At 41.5% G+C, this 1,041-nt stretch overlaps 1 protein-coding gene across 1 annotated transcript in view; it reads left to right on the top strand.

Moving 5' to 3' along the window:
* The window catches only part of LOC136833542 (zinc finger protein 821-like), a 49,475-nt gene extending 48,691 nt beyond the window's left edge, over nt 1-784 (top strand). Inside the window, exon 2 of the mRNA XM_067095765.1 lies at nt 372-784. Coding sequence (XP_066951866.1) covers nt 372-784 — 413 coding nt within the window. The remainder of the gene's footprint in view (nt 1-371) is intronic.
* Nucleotides 785-1,041: the final 257 nt, after the last annotated feature.

The following is a 1,041-nucleotide window of genomic DNA, read 5'->3' as shown; positions in this document are numbered from 1 at the left end:
GGGTGGGAAAGGCCTCCCTGAAAGGGAAGCTAACTCTGCAAGTTTTCCAGTTTATCATCTTTCAGTGAATGTGACAGTTTCATTTCGCTCTTTTAGACGATTATATAAGTGTTACTTAATTTATTTGATAATGATACGGTTCATTTTGGATTTAAGTTTATTAATCATAGTTTTTTTTTTTATTTCCGGGAAGAGTTATATGTCTACACCATGTAAGTACTTCATAATTTTAGATTTTAAATTAGTTTTCCCTTATGTTTATATTACCTTTTTACTGTATTCTATGATATATTATTCTAGGATATATCTCAGTGCTCAGTGAGTGTGCCTTTTGCTTATTTTTTTAATAGTTTTTTTATATTATTTTACAGATTTCATTACTGTAACATTGCCTCCTCAGGAACGTAAGGCAACTAGCCAAGTGCAATCAAAGACTAAAAATATGAAACAACAGCGTAGACAAGAAACTCCTGAGGAAAGGAATAGGAGACTTGAGACGCTGCGCGAGAGAGCTGCTACATCTAGAGCTTCAGAGACAGAACAACAGCGCGAGGCCCGACTACAGGAAATGAGAGACAGAGCTACTACATCTAAGGCTTCACAGGCTGTACAACAGCGTGAGACCCGACTACAGGAAATGAGAGACAGAGCTACTACATCTAAGGCTTCACAGGCTGTACAACAGCGTGAGACCCGACTACAGGAAATGAGAGACAGAGCTACTACATCTAAGGCTTCAGGCTGCAGGCTGTACAACAGCGTGAGACCCGACTACAGGAAATGAGAGACAGAGCTACTACATCTAAGGCTTCACAGGCTGTACAACAGCGTGAGACCCGACTACAGGAAATGAGAGACAGAGCTACTACATCTAAGGCTTCACAGGCTGTACAACAGCGTGAGACCCGAGGAAATGAGAGACAGAGCTACTACATCTAAGGCTTCAGGCTGTACAACAGCGTGAGACCCGACTACAGGAAATGAGAGACAGAGCTACTACATCTAAGGCTTCTACAACAGCGTGAGACCCGACTTGAGAGA

The sequence above is a fragment of the Macrobrachium rosenbergii genome, chromosome 51, assembly GCF_040412425.1.
Source record: "Macrobrachium rosenbergii isolate ZJJX-2024 chromosome 51, ASM4041242v1, whole genome shotgun sequence".
NCBI classification, from domain to species: domain Eukaryota; kingdom Metazoa; phylum Arthropoda; class Malacostraca; order Decapoda; family Palaemonidae; genus Macrobrachium; species Macrobrachium rosenbergii.
Note: the sequence above shows the minus strand (reverse complement) of the source record. Positions and strands in the feature narration are given on the sequence as shown.